This window comes from Rhinatrema bivittatum, chromosome 8 (genome assembly GCF_901001135.1).
Source record: "Rhinatrema bivittatum chromosome 8, aRhiBiv1.1, whole genome shotgun sequence".
Classification (NCBI taxonomy): Eukaryota; Metazoa; Chordata; class Amphibia; order Gymnophiona; family Rhinatrematidae; genus Rhinatrema; species Rhinatrema bivittatum.
Window position 1 is genome coordinate 72,276,215 of NC_042622.1, and position 13,881 is coordinate 72,290,095.

The 13,881-nt window shown below is 44.8% G+C and overlaps 1 protein-coding gene across 4 annotated transcripts in view; it reads right to left on the reverse strand.

Annotated features, from left to right (window-relative positions):
• The window catches only part of LOC115097252 (CMP-N-acetylneuraminate-beta-galactosamide-alpha-2,3-sialyltransferase 2-like), a 70,342-nt gene that overhangs the window by 38,886 nt on the left and 17,575 nt on the right, over positions 1-13,881 (reverse strand). For all 4 annotated transcript variants that reach the window (XM_029612902.1, XM_029612899.1, XM_029612900.1 and 1 more), the window contains exon 2: positions 8,621-9,268. In XM_029612902.1, the coding sequence (XP_029468762.1) occupies positions 8,621-8,947 (327 nt within the window). In that variant the 5' untranslated portion in view covers positions 8,948-9,268. The remainder of the gene's footprint in view (positions 1-8,620; positions 9,269-13,881) is intronic.

Consider the following 13,881-nt stretch of genomic DNA (forward strand, 5'->3'; position numbering starts at 1 on the left):
TACCTTCTTCATCGCAACTATATCTTTTCTTAGAAATGAAAGAAAATGTCACTGTATAGCATTAAAGAAATCCTGACTCAAGACTGGTGCCTGAGGCACTCCACTGATGGCTGCTTCTTTTATCGTTAGTCTCTGCCTATCATTCAACCCGTTTCTAACCCAGTCAAGCACCCTAGGGCCCATTCGAAACTGATCAGTTTATGATTAAACTTTGTGGATCAGGGTCAATAGCTTTACTAAAATCCCAGTACACCACATCTAGAACCTACTCCCTATCCTATTCATACTGCAAACTCTCTGCTCCGGGCAAGGAATTTTACAGCCCTGGATGGCATCAACATTCATCACCCAACATCCCATCCACTGCTGCTCACTTGTGTGATCTCTTTCTCTCTAATTGCCCCTTTTCCCAGTGCTTCCTTACTCTTCCAAAGTGGTGAGGCAGCCCTGGGTTCCATCATCAATATCCCTCCCTCCCTCTACAGTCGGAGACTGTGAGCCACTGAATTTTTACAGTGCCCTCAGTGGAAAGGAGTGAGGTTGTGTGTGAATAGCAGCAGGACCTTGGACACCTCACTGCTTTGGTAATGTGAGGAAGCACTAAGTGTGCTGGCAGCTGCTTGGAGGGAGCAAGGTGGAGTTACATGAAGGTGTGGAGGTGGAAAGGATGAAAGGCAGCAGTCATGGAGGCCCATGAGGGTGGTTTATTGCACTTTGTAGCTTGCCAGCCTAGGCAGTTACCTGTGCTACCTAATGCAAATCCTTTCTCCATTACCTTCAGGCCGATACAGTAAGGAGCGGTAGGAAGAGGTGCGTTACGGCCGGGCGCACCCACGTTTGCCGCACGCACAGTTCGGATGACCTACCGCTTGATACTGTATTTAAATAGCTTGCAAATGCAAGCCGCGTCCAAGAAGCGTCCGTGAAGCGTTAGGCCTGCGCAATCCATTTTACTGTATAGAGCGCTATACAGCGCCTATACAGTATCCTGGGTGTGCTGGTACCTGTCATTTCAAATGTCATTTCAAATAACGTTTGAAATGACAGGTACCAGGGGGGGATTGTGAGTACTCTCCCCCCCCCCCTCCCGAAGCAAGGCAGCGCGAAAATTAAAACAAAAGTGAATAAAGTGTAATAAGAGTAATAAAAGTAAACTTACTGCATGTGAATTTTCTTTGAACAGTCCTCTCTCTCTCTCCTCCCGAGGCACGTACTGCAGCTCCCCTGCCTCCCGGGGGCAGCCAGCGGCGAAAGCGTACGGGTGGGCGGGCGAAAGCGTTCGGGCGAAAGCGTTCGGGCGAAAGCGAATGAATGCACGCCCGTATGCGGCGGGAGCCAGCAGGCGTGCATTCATTCACTCACCTTCGCCGGCAGGCATGCATTCATCCAGCGGAGGGAGCCGGCGGGTGTGCATTCATTCAGGCTGAGGGAGCCGGCGGGCATGCATTCATCCAGCGGAGGGAGCCGGTGGCGAAAGCGGCTTCCAGCAGCCCCCGCCGGCGGTGAATGAATGCACACCTGTGCATGCAATTTGGGAGCTCAAGGCGTGACGTCACGACGTTTGACGTCATGGTGCGTGACGTCGGAGTTCGCTAATGCACTGCCTTGAGCGCCCAAATTGCACACACAGGCGTGCATTCATTCACCTTCGCCGGCGGCAGCAGGGGAGCCAAAGCGGCTTCCAGCAGCCCCCGCCGGCAAAGGTGAATGAATGCAATTTGGGCGCTCAAGGCAGTGCATTAGCGAACGCCGACGTCACACGCCGTGACGCCAAACGGCGTGACATCACGCCTTGTGCGACCAAATTGCATGCACAGGCGTGCATTCATTCACCTTTGCCGGCGGGGGCTGCTGGAAGCCGCTTTCGCCGCCGGCTCCCTCCGCCTGGATGAATGCACGCCCGTCGGCTTCCTCCGCTGGATGGATGCACACCCGCTGGCGAAGGTGAGTGAAGGAATGCACTCCCACCGCGTACGGGCGTGCATTCATTCACTTTCGCCCGTACGCTTTCGCCCACCACTTTCGCCGCCGGGAGGCAGGGGAGCCGCAGTGTGCGCCTCGGGAGGAGGGGAGAGAGGACTGTTCAAAGAAAATTCACATGCAGTAAGTTTACTTTTATTATACTTTATTTACTTTTCTTTTAATGACATGTCGAGCCGATTTTCGCCCTGCGCCCTGCTTCGGGAGGGGGGGGTGGATTTTGACCGGAGCCTGCCTATTGCTGTCACACCACACTAACGCCAGGGTAAGGGTCCCGGGGGGTGAGGGGGTCGTTTGCCCATGAAATTTCGTCTCTCTGACCTGACGCTCCACACTAACGCAGGGGTAAGGGTAGGCGGTAAGTTAGCAGGTTAAATGCGCGGCAAAACTACAGGTTAAAAAGGAGATAATCGGGGCGCACATTGCTGTATGGGAGGGAATAGCTAATCGGAGTGTTTACATCTGCGGAAAGGGTTACCGGTTGATTTAAAGAAGCGGTAAGGATGAGTTTAAAGGGGTAGTGAATCGCGAGTTGGACGTACGCAGCCAAATTGTGAATTAGAAGCGGGTTAGAAGCAGGGTAACCGCGGGCGCTTTACTGTATCAGCCTGCTTATCCTTACTGTAAGCCCTCCATTGACAGTGGAGGGACTAACATAGGAATAGACTGAGCTATGATCATCATGGTTTGTGGTGGAGGGAATGAAATACCCACAGTTAACCCCAGGCCAACATTAACATATATGTCTGCTCCTTGCATAGGACATTTCCCAGGTACTCTTGATAGAGGGTATATATTACTTTTTGCCATGTGTACCTTTACAGTTGTTCAGTACATAAGGAGGAGGATGCAGATGCCTGAGTACTTGCCAGGTTCCTATGGCCTGGATTGGCCACTGTTGGAAACAGGATGCTGGCTGGGCTTGATGGACCCTTGGTCTGACCCAGTATGGCATTTTCTTATGTTCTTATGTTAATCCTTATTTTTCTAAACGACACACGTAAAACCCTGTTTATGTGGATTTTATACGGTTTCACCAGTATGAAACGCTGGTGCTGTGAGATGTCTTAATGGGTGACTACAGACCTATGCATTAAATCTAAACAATTTATAAGGTAAATTTTAAAAGCCAGGCATGCGTGTCCACCCAATTTTATAAAGTGGGGGATGCGCGCGCATATGCTGATGCGTACATATCGCGCATGGGATAAAAAAGGAGGTGTGGGCAGGGCACGACCAAGGGATGTGCGTGCAAATACCTACACGGTGGGCGTGTGCCCAGGCCCAGTGCCGCATAGTTTTAGTTGTGCTATGGAGGAGGCGTAAGTTTAAAAATAAAAATAAGCAGGCATTCTTGAGTGGTTTAATGGATCTGAGGGGCATGCAGGCTAAAGAACCAGGGGTGGGTCTGAAGATCCTAGCTCTAGGCTGGAAGAACTGAAGGATGAACTGGTGAAACTGGTCAAGGCACGGACGCGCGCTTGTTATAAATACTTCCCCCACTGGCGATGCTCATATCTGACTTTACGCGGCTGTGCGTGCCCACTTGCACAATTCTGCGCACACATATGCACCCAGGGGTTATTTATATAACATACATGTGTGTGTGTGTGTGTGTGCGTATATTATAAAATTGCCGCGTATCTGGGTTCGCACCCACGTACACGTGTATACGCGTGCTCAGGCGCCTGTTTGAAAGTTACCGTCCCTGGGGTCTATTTGCTAAGCCATGGTAAAACAGCCCTGGAAGCTTCATTTTACCATGGGCTAAAACTCTGAGGGATTTACTAAACTTCAGTACTCAAGTACCACAGTTATTCACCGTTTATTTATTTATTTTCTTTTGAATGTAAGTTTTATTAACATTTTTTAAATACCGTACAGAGGCAAAAGCAACAGAGCCACCAGCTTGTACAATAATCTGCTTTTCCAGTCGCCTTCCTAACCCCACCTCTAACGCCATCCTTCCTTCAGAGCCCTCCATCCACTTTTGCAACATTACAAAGTCTTATTCCAATTTTCAAGCTTTTTGCAAACCCTCAAAAATGCCTGAAACGTATTTCTCCGTATCGAATCAATTTCTCCATTTGATACACCCCCCACAGTCATCTATATATATACAAAAAGTACTGGGAGCAGAAGCTTATTTCCCAGCGAGCAGCTACAGTATTTCACATCTGGATGCTAAAAGTATTTGTGAGATGACTGTATTCTCTTTTCTTGCCGTATCCTCCACCTGCCCATTTAGAAAGCAAACCATCTTAAAGAGGCTACGAAATCCTGTAAAATGCCTTTCCAACCCCCCCCCCCCCCTCTATAAACCGTCCTTGTGGTTTGCAGAAGTAATGAGCACTCCCTCAACCTAGTACCTAATAATAATAATAATAAGAGTAGCCACATTTAAGCCCTGCCCTGGCCTTTAAACCCCCCTCTCCCTTTCAAAAGATTTCAACATGTCCTCTTTGGAGGTTGCCTCCAACCCCCCCCCCCCCCCCCCCAAGAACTCCCCACCTTTCTCAAGAACCCCAGGGGCCACAAGGGACAGGCGTGGTCCCCACACTTGCACCTGCCCCTCTGGCACCATCCTTCACAATGGCATTGGCTGACCTGCCAAAGAAGAGCCAAGGGTCACGGCACCTTTTTGTAGAATGGCACTGGAGGGGTCAAAGGAAGCAGGAATATCTCCTGCCCCTTATGGAACCTAAGGCTTTCAGGTAAGATAGAGCATGGGGACAACCTCTAGGGGTAGGGTGTTTACATTTTTTTGAAGGGGGTTGGAATTTAAAGACCACAGATGGGGGCTTAATTGCTGGTTACTTTTTTTTTTAATTTTTAAGAACAGCGTGGCCAGGAAGGGGGTAGTGAGTAATTATGTGGCACAATGGGCCATCGGGGATTTTTGGCAGGGGGTGAGTAGTCATGTTACAGGACTTTACAGCCTCTTTAATCCTGCCTCCATGCTTGCAAAGCTCCTGGGGGAAATTTAACTACACCTCTTAAGGTGCAATGCAAACAGTTGTTTTTCAAGTTGCACTACTGCTCAGCATGATAATTAGCAGGTTTGCTTGCATTTGCATGCGATGCAGCTCATTATCATGCCCATGTTAAGAACATAAGAACATAAGAAATTGCCATGCTGGGTCAGACCAAGGGTCCATCAAGCCCAGCATCCTGTTTCCAACAGAGGCCAAAAATCAGGCCACAAGAACCTGGCAATTACCCAAACACTAAGAAGAACCCATGCTACTGATGCAATTAATTGCAGTGGCTATTCCCTAAGTAAACTTGATTAATAGCCATTAATGGACTTCTCCTCCAAGAACTTATCCAAACCTTTTTTGAACCCAGCTACACTAACTGTACTAACTACCTTCTCTGGCAACAAATTCCAGAGCTTTATTGTGCGTTGAGTGAAAAAGAATTTTCTCCGATTAGTCTTAAATGTGTTACTTGCTAACTTCATGGAATGCCCCCTAGTCCTTCTAGGGGGCATTCCATGTTCCTCCTTTATGGCTCTGAAAAGAATGTGTGAAAACTTAGGGTAATTGCAAATTTTGCATGCTGTTTCCAAATCCCATGCATTATCACATTTTATTGCAGAGTATTAAGCAGCTTACAGGCCGATACAGTACAGTGCGCTCCAGTGGAGCGCACTGTTAACCGGCATTTGGACGCACGTTTGACGCGCTAGCTTTACCCCTTATTCAGTAAGGGGTAATAGCGCGTCGAAAACACGCGTCCAACCCCCCCGAGACTAATAGCACCCGCAACATGCAAATGCATGTTGATGGCCCTATTAGTCATTCCCGCGCGATACAGTAAGTAAAATGTGAGGATGACTGAGGAAAGTCGTCTAGGCTGGAGCAGAAAACCTCACTGACTCCAGCCTTTTAAGAACATAAGAAATTGCCATGCTGGGTCAGACCAAGGGTCCATCAAGCCTAGCATCCTGTATCCAACAGAGGCCAAACCAGGCCACAAGAACCTGGCAATTACCCAAACCCTAAGAAGATCCCAAGCTACTGATGCAATTAATAGCAGTGGCTATTCCCTAAGTAAACTTGATTAATAGCCATTAATGGACTTCTCCTCCAAGAACTTATCCAAACCTTTTTTGAACCCAGCTACACTAACTGCACTAACCACATTCTCTGGCAACAAATTCCAGAGCTTTATTGTGCATTAGGTGAAAAATAATTAGTCTTAAATGTGTTACTTGCTAACTTCATGGAATGCCCCCTAGTCCTTCTATTATTCGAAAGTGTAAATAACCGATTCACATCTACTCGTTCAAGACCTCTCATGATCTTAAAGACCTCTATCATATCCCTCCTCAGCTGTCTCTTCTCCAAGCTGAACAGCCCTAACATCTTCAGCCTTTCCTCATAGGGGAGCTGTTCCATCCCCTTTATCATTTTGGTTGCCCTTCTCTGTACCTTCTCCATCACAACTATATCTTTTTGGAGATGCGGCAATCAGAATTGTACACAGTATTCAAGGTGCCATCTCACCATGGAGCGATACAGAGGCATTATGACATTTTCCGTTTTATTAATCATTCCCTTCCTAATAATTCCTAACATTCTGTTTGCTTTTTTGACTGCTGCAGCACACTGAGCCGACGATTTTAAAGTATTCTCCACTATGATGCCTGGTTCTTTTTCCTGGGTGGTAGTTCCTAATATGGAACCTAACATCGTGTAACTACAGCAAGGGTTATTTTTCCCTATATGCAACACCTTGCACTTGTCCACATTAAATTTCATCTGCCATTTGGATGCCCAATCTTCCAGTCTTTCAAGGTCCTCCTGTAATGTTTCATAATCCGCTTGTGATTTAACTACTCTAAATAATTTTGTATCATCTGCAAATTTGATAACCTCACTCGTCGTATTCCTTTCCAGATCATTTATATATATATATTGAAAAACACTGGTCCAAGTACAGATCCTGGGGCACTCCACTGTTTACCCTTTTCCATGGAGAAAAGGGTAAACAGTGGAGTGCCTCAGTGGATCTGAACTTGGACCAGTGGAAGCCGCACATTTTACTTTAAGAAATTAGCGCCTACCCAAAGGTAGGCGTTAATTTCTGCCGGTGCCGGGGAAGTGCACAGAAAAGCAGTAAAAACTGCTTTTCTGTGCACCCTCTGACTTAATATCATGGCGATATTAAGTCGGAGGTCCCAAAAGTTAAGAAAAGTTAAAAATTAAAATTTTTTTTTTTAAATGGGCCTTTGGCTCGCGGGTTGAAAACCGGACGCTCAATTTTGCCAGCGTCCAGTTTCTGAACCCGTGGATGTCAGCGGGTTTGAGAACCAACGCCAGCAAAATTGAGCGTCGGCTGTCAAACTCGCTGACAGCCGCCGCTCCTGTCCAAAAAGAGGCGCTAGGGACACTCTAGTGTCCTAGCGCCTCTTTTTACCGCGGGCCCTAGTTTAAATAAATTAACTTACTGAATCGTGCACACAGGAGAGGATGTGGTTAGTGCAGTTAGTATAGCTGTGTTTAAAAAAGGATTGGATAAGTTCTTGGAGGAGAAGTCCATTACCTGCTATTAAGTTCACTTAGAGAATAGCCACTGCCATTAGCAATGGTAACATGGAATAGACTTAGTTTTTGGGTACTTGCCAGGTTCTTATGGCCTGGATTGGCCACTGTTGGAAACAGGATGCTGGGCTTGATGGACCCTTGGTCTGACCCAGTATGGCATTTTCTTATGTTCTTATGTCTGTGCGCGCACCGGGAGAGTGGGCGCTCGCCCGCTCTCCCGCGAATTTTACTGTATCGGCCGTTAGTAAATAGGCCTCTAGGAGTTATCCAAGGCTATCTGGTCAACTGTCATAAAATATAAACAAATGCAAACATAAACATTGGCTAAGCAACCCAGTATAGTTTTTAGATAGTTTTGATTTAATCCCTGGGTCTTTTTCATTGTTCCTGATTTTGAAATTGTGCTTTTGTTAGATATTCCCCTCTTTCTTTAGTGTGTGAACATGCAAGCTGCTAGAACTGTGACCTCAAGTATGAATTGTATTGTGAGGCAGGTTGTAGATGTGCTATAAGCACTTTGGAAACCATTATAGTTGGTATTTTCCCAGAAACAATTACATTTTATTCTGGGATATCAGAGTTTCTCGATTTTGTGACACATGGGGGCCGATATTCAAAGAATCTCTGACAGTAGTACTGGTAGCTTACACTCTGACAGAGTAACTCTGGAAGTGAGGCATTTATATTTATTTATTTTATTTATTTATTTAAAAATCTTTTCTATACCATCGTTAAGTTACACACCATCACAACGGTTTACAGAAAGGCACATATAGATTTATGGGGATTGTATATATTAATACTATCTATAAAAGTGCCATTAAAGTCCGGTAACATAGTTTCATAATAAAGACTAGTTGATGAAAGTTATAAATATTGTCTTTTTTTACATGTCTATACCCCCGGATAAGTTAGCCATTTTAGAGGTTTTAGAATATTGGCCCCATGCTATTCATTCTATTTAGGATTGTTGCCCTCATCACAATTCCCTCCCTCCCCCAGTGTTTTCATATAGTATTTACAGTCCTAGGTCCCATATTTTTGTGCCCATGCATGCTTCTTTATGGAGTGCAATGAGGGTTACATACCAGCCACCAGTGCTGCACTTGCACAGGGATGTCTTGGTTCTCAGCAGTCAGCAGTGGCTCGATCGTGGAGTTATAGCGTTCGTCAAACCAGGATGACACATTCTGCTGAGAAATGCACACCTCACAGTTGCAGGGCTTCCTTGGCCCCTCTCCCTCTGCTCTCCATAGGCTGGCGACAGTGTCTCGAACCCTACAGTGCAGTGTCAAATGCCCGGTGCATGTGTATGGGCTGGTTTTCCACAGGAACAACATCAGGCCAAAGGCAGAGATAAGTCCAAGCCTTTTCCTGCGCTGCATCGTTTTGCAAAGTGAGGACTTGCAGTACATGACTGGAAGGAAGCCCACTGCTTAGCACACTCTGAGCTTGGCTTTTCCAGGATTGGTTTTTGTCTGCTCAGATGCCCATGCCCATCAGAGCCTCCCTGGCAGGATGCTGCCCTGCCGCATGCCTATTGCTTCTGGTCTCTACAGCTTCATCGTGCATGGAAATAGGATGTCTTGACAGACAGGCACTGAAGAAGTGGGTGGCAAGAAATAATATGCAGCCAAGGACTTTTACAGGAATCAGTCACAGGAAATGGCTTATCTTTGCTCCAGAGTCAGCAGCAGGCAGATTATCATCAGTGATCCCATCAAGTCTCAGGACAGCTGAAATAAATTCAAAGAGCTGGAAAATGAACTGCCTAATACTTAAAATACAAAACATTTTGAAGGACACTAATTGATTATGTGCCCTGGCTAATTATGAGTAATATTAAAATGAGTGAAATAAAAAATCCATTTACTAACCATATTATGCAACTGTGGAATAATCAAAGAAAGCAATTACATTCAAATAGAAATGTTCCGTTGTGCTTCCTATAAAATATACTAATAATTTTCCTCCTGGATGGAGGGGGATGCATTTAAAAAAGATGGGAACAGAAAAAGTTAGTTATTCTTAAACAAACTATTTTAAATATGATATATATTTAACTTTCAATGGATACAGGAGAAATTTGAGTTACTGAGTTCCTAGCTTGGGTGTGGATATCTCAGAACTAGGGGGGAAGTTAATTCTGAAAACCAGCACATCCATTGGTAGCAATGCACAGCTTGGAGGCTGACTATTCCCTGGGCAGCTAAGTCATTCCTGCTTAATACTTAAATTATTGTAGAAGGCTTCTGTGTATAATATATTGCTGTCTGTGATTTCATTTCATTATAGTCAGATATAAACAGTGTATATTAAGTTGCTTTTTGGGTTTCTCTGCTGTTGAGTTCAAGATTAAAAAAAAACCTAAACCAAAAAAACCATTATAGCTTTTTTTATCTGATAGAATCTCTCTCTTATTTAGATTTAGCTGTCACTAATAATCTCTGTTTAGATATGAATATTGGGACACAAAGAGCTGGGTAAACAATTTAAAACAAAGGACAAAATAAACTTCCAGAAGTGTCCTGTTGTACCTAGCTTGACCAGGGGTTAACTGTTTACCTCCCTCCCACCCTCTGCCCACCCACCACTAGGTTTGTTTTTCTAATATACGGACCGATACAGTAAACATCGCGGGAGAGCGGGCGAGCTTGTGCGCGCGATTTAGTATCGGCCCACATGCAAATGGGGGCCCGCAGTAAAAAGAGGCGCTAGGGACACTAGCGCGTCCCTAGCGCCTCTTTTTTGACAGGAGCGGCGGCTGTCAGCAAGTTTGACAGCCGAAGCTCAATTTTGCCGGCGTCTGTTCTCAAACCCGCTGACAGCCATGGGTTTGGAAATCTGGACGCCGGCAAAATTGAGCGTCTGGTTTTCAACCTGCGAGCTGCGGGCCGATTTAAAATTTTTTATTTTTAATTATTTTTAACTTTTGAGACCTCCGACTTAATTAAACCATTATTACACCCGTATGATTTCAGAACAGTTCTGCAATCACTCATATTCTCAAGTCTTGATTATTGCAATGCGATTTTCATCGGCCTCCCCAAATCTACACTAAAACCTTTACAGTTACTGCAAAATGCCGCTGCACGAATTCTTACCGGCAAGAAGAAATATGAACACATCTCCCCAATTTTGATGAATATCCATTGGCTACCGATCACACAAAGGATCAAGTACAAGACATTAACTACTCTACATAATGAAATCTACAAAGTTGACAACTCCTCCCTTGATCACATGATTCAACTGCACAAAACTCCACGCACTACAAGAATTACTGGCAAATTGCAACTAATCATACCCCCCCGTTACCTCTGCTAAACTATCCAACACCAGGAATAGAGCCTTCTCTATTGCCGGACCTAAAGAACGGAACTCTCTACCAATCTACCTAAGTTCAATCAGGGACTCCAAATCCTTCAAAAAAGAACTTAAAACATGGTTATTTAGACAATCTTTCACAAACGAAGTTGGATAAACCAATATTATCTTAAGACTCACTCCCAGTAACAACCATGCTTTTAAATCCTCCTCACCCCTTCTTACCTATTATACCATATCTTTTCTCATCCAATCTTATATTAATATTTATTTTTTACTCCTCTATTTCCCTTGAACCTTTCCTTTTCCTTTTACTCCTAACCTGCTCACCTTTGAATAAATTGCTCTAACACACCCTGCAATGTTATTCCTAAAATATTTTCCCTAATTAACTAACATCTCTTGTTAAATCTCAGCAAGTCCGATTCGTATGTCGTTCTCTGCTTTTGCTGAAATGTTAATTGTTATCCACATTTATATGCGTTATGAACACGTTTTATGTATAATGTTGTTTGTATCTGTAAACCGGAGTGAAGGCATTCTGTTATACTTCGGTATAAAAAAGAAACTAAATAAATAAATACATAAATAAGTCTGAGGGTATACAGAAAAGCAGTTTTTACTGCTTTTCTGTGCACTTTCCCGGTGCCAGCAGAAATTAACGCCGACCTTTGGGTAGGCGTTAATTTCTGAAAGTAAAATGTGTGGCTTCGCTGCATATTTTACAAACTGAATCGCGCGGGAATAACTAATAGGGCCATCAACATGCATTTGCATGTTGCGGGCGCTATGAGTTTCGGGGGTGGGGGGGGGGGGGGTTGGACGAGTCCAAACGCGGGTTAACAGCGCACTGTACTGTATCAGCCTGATAGTCTGCCTAAATTCATAATTGGCAACAAGATAAATTAGTAAATTGGTATTTCCTTAGGTGTTAACCATCAAATAAATTACCAAAATGAGGACAATCCAATGTAACTATTGTGGAGCCTTTATTCTGAGGGAAATCTTCTGGAAACTTAGGGCTTGCCCCATTTGTTCAGAACTCTCTTCCTTGGAAAAGGAACTGGCTGAAGTTAAAGCTAAATTAGTTTCAATGAAGAAAGTTTCACCCACTTTACATTATTCAGGAATTAATTCCCCATTACCACAAAAAAAAACAAAAAAGTCAAGGAAAATGAGATTTACAGTGGGCTCAGGTAGGATAAGACCTGTGACCCACAGGCACCCGTTCTTGACAGCTGTGTAGTCCACAAGTCTAACCCCCCCCCCCCCCCCACTCACACAGGGCACGAAGGAACTCAATAAACAACAAGATTACAGTGGGCTCTGGTAGAATTAGACCTGTGATGCAGAGACATACACTACATCAAGTGCAACAAGTGCCTTCTCTGTATTAAATACTGAAGAAGTTCTTGAGAAAAATAGTGAAGTGTTAACTGAGAAGAGAGAAGAAACCCAATGCATACAGAAATTCCAGATCAATAACCAAAGGAAAAAGCTCATTGTGCTGGATGAATCTGTCATCAGAGGCACTAATCTTTTCCTTTGCACAAATGCAAAGGGAAAGGGAAAAGTGCATAACAAAACTCAATTAAAAAGAGGTCACAAAAGGAGTCCAGGAACAGCAGTAACCTGAACAAGGAAAGCTGGAAAGCTATGAGCACAAATGCTCATAGTTTGGGCAATAAAATCCCAGATCTGCAAGCCCTAATGGTCGAGGCGGACTTGGACATTGTTGCTGTCACGGAGACGTGGTTCACGCAATCTCATGATTGGGATATGGCAAAACCGCGCTATAACTGTAAAAAAGGAGGCGCTAGGGACGTGCTAGTGTCCCTAGCGCCTCCTTTTACCACGGGGCCTAATTTTCATAGGCCACCCTCCTGAATCGCGCGCCCAGGAGTGTGGCCTGTGCGCGCGCAGGGAGAGCGGGCGCTCGCCAGCTCTCCCACGCGTTTTTCTGTATCGGCCTGCAAAATTAGCTAGATACTTCACTTAGATGCAGCTCCAGCACTGCTAACTACATCAATGGCAGAGGTGGAAGGGAAATAGAACCAAAAAGTTACTTACAAGGGATAAGAGTAACATAAGTATGAAAAAAAAAAAAAAGTGTGAAAGCTTGCTGGGCATACTGGATGGACCGTTTGGTCTTCTTCTGCTGTCATTTCTATGTTTCTTTGATTTTATGCAACTAAAACATTATCTAAAAAATGGGAATTTAAGCAATTAATAGGGATGTAAGTGAGCATTTCCTCTTCATCCAGCCAGACCAGTCCAAATGTATGGGTTATGTTCACCAAACAGCAGATGGAGGCAGAGTAACAGGCTTGCTGATGTCACCTTACATAGGTTCCTATGCTGTCCTCAGCCTGCCAGCCTTCTCTGTCTCCAGCAGATGGTAGGAGGGCATGTCCCATGCTCTGAGATGAGACCTACTTAGGCTGTTCAAAAACGATTAGAATGAAAGCGCAGCTCCTGCGGTGAAAGCCTTGAGCATGGCCTTAGACCAGGGGCTTCCAAGGGTTTGATTTGGGCTCATGTTTCATTCTGTGTTGCCCTGTTTCTTGTCATTCCCTGCCCCCCTCCCTTCCCACTCTTCTGACTGAACCTCTGCAAAAAAAAAAAAAAAAAAGGGTGGGGTGGGGGTGGGAGAAGAAACCTGGGTTGATGTCTCTCCATTAATTTTCATAAAGTGTAAAAAAAAAAAAAAAAAAAAGGGAAACCAAGCAAGATTTCTGCACAGCATGGCGTTTCCTATCTGGAGGCTCAGTGTTGTTTAATTAACAGTGCTTTAGACTGCATCGTCGCAGTGAAAAAAAAAAAATAAAGCAAGCTTCTCTTTTTCACATCCTGGAAGTTTGTTTTACATGGTGAAAGGGCTGTGTCCTCTCCGGTGGAGCGTACAAGACAGAAGAAGGGGGAGGAGGTCTGTTGAATCACAGCTGTGCAGAGAGAGAAGATTTCGGGGAGCAAAAGGAGATCTCTGTTCTAGAGGGGGACTGTTCTGGCGAGCCTGGTAGTG